The sequence below is a fragment of the Echinops telfairi genome, unplaced genomic scaffold (assembly GCF_000313985.2).
Source record: "Echinops telfairi isolate 266 unplaced genomic scaffold, ASM31398v2 ScPeMD7_7400;HRSCAF=8409, whole genome shotgun sequence".
Taxonomy (NCBI): domain Eukaryota; kingdom Metazoa; phylum Chordata; class Mammalia; order Afrosoricida; family Tenrecidae; genus Echinops; species Echinops telfairi.
In genome coordinates, this window is record NW_022111300.1 from 20,983,443 (window position 1) to 20,984,320 (window position 878).

Consider the following 878-nt stretch of genomic DNA (forward strand, 5'->3'; position numbering starts at 1 on the left):
GAAAAATGAAGAGGATCATCTGCATTCCTCCAAAGCAAAGGGGCAGGAGGTAAATCTGCTGTATGTGGGAAGAACATGCCAAGACATAAGCAATTCGTTCTCAGGAAAACTGTGTACCTGACCGCCATCATGTAGAACCAAATTGGCTGGCACCACATCTAGGTGGTAACTCGCACCCCCTCCTCACCAAGTGGCTGATCTTTACATGTTAAAAGATTTCAAACTAAAAATCATCTTATCTAAATCATGAACCCCGGCTCTTCCCAAATCCTCTTTCTGCTTGAGTGGTGGAAAGCTTGGCAGTTTTACTTAGTGCTTCCCAGCTTACACTGTGCAATACCTCAATACAACTACTCTTCTTTCACTCTGAAGCAAGTACACCAGGCGAAGGCCACCAGGGTTTCAGCGGTTGGTTTGGGGGGGGATGACTCCGGGGACCCTGCACTGACTTTTTCAATCGCTCTCAGCAGTATGCTCAGAATGCAATAAAGGAGAAGGAAATCCCTATGGATCGACTGGAGTTCATGGGTCATGGCAAAGAAAAGCTTGAAGGTTCTTCTTGACCTTGACAGTCACCTTGAAAGTGGGACTCCTCAAATCAGCAAATTGAAGACTGGATTTCGTCATTTCAGGCTGTCACAAAAGCCATCGATTTGGTGAGGAGTTTGGGAGGATGTTTGATTTTTTCCTTTCTGGTGTTTTTCCTAACTTGCTGCCCAGTGAGTCTCACCTGCCCTGGTGTTTTACAGGAACTGAATGTGCTAAAAATGATTTTGTGGGCTTTGGTTGTAATACTTGGTCTGGGATCAATTTCAGTATACGTTGTATGTAAATAGTGATAAACGTCATGATGTCCAGGGTTGCCTGGCCTCTTTTTT

The 878-nt window shown here is 44.8% G+C and overlaps 1 protein-coding gene across 1 annotated transcript; it reads left to right on the forward strand.

Annotated features, from left to right (window-relative positions):
* Window positions 1-443: 443 nt before the first annotated feature.
* On the forward strand, window positions 444-563 carry TRIAP1 (TP53 regulated inhibitor of apoptosis 1; the record flags this gene model as incomplete). Its single annotated transcript, XM_013004793.1, has 1 exon — window positions 444-563. A coding segment is annotated over one exon (120 nt), but the record flags the coding sequence as incomplete, so codon positions are not given.
* Window positions 564-878: the final 315 nt, after the last annotated feature.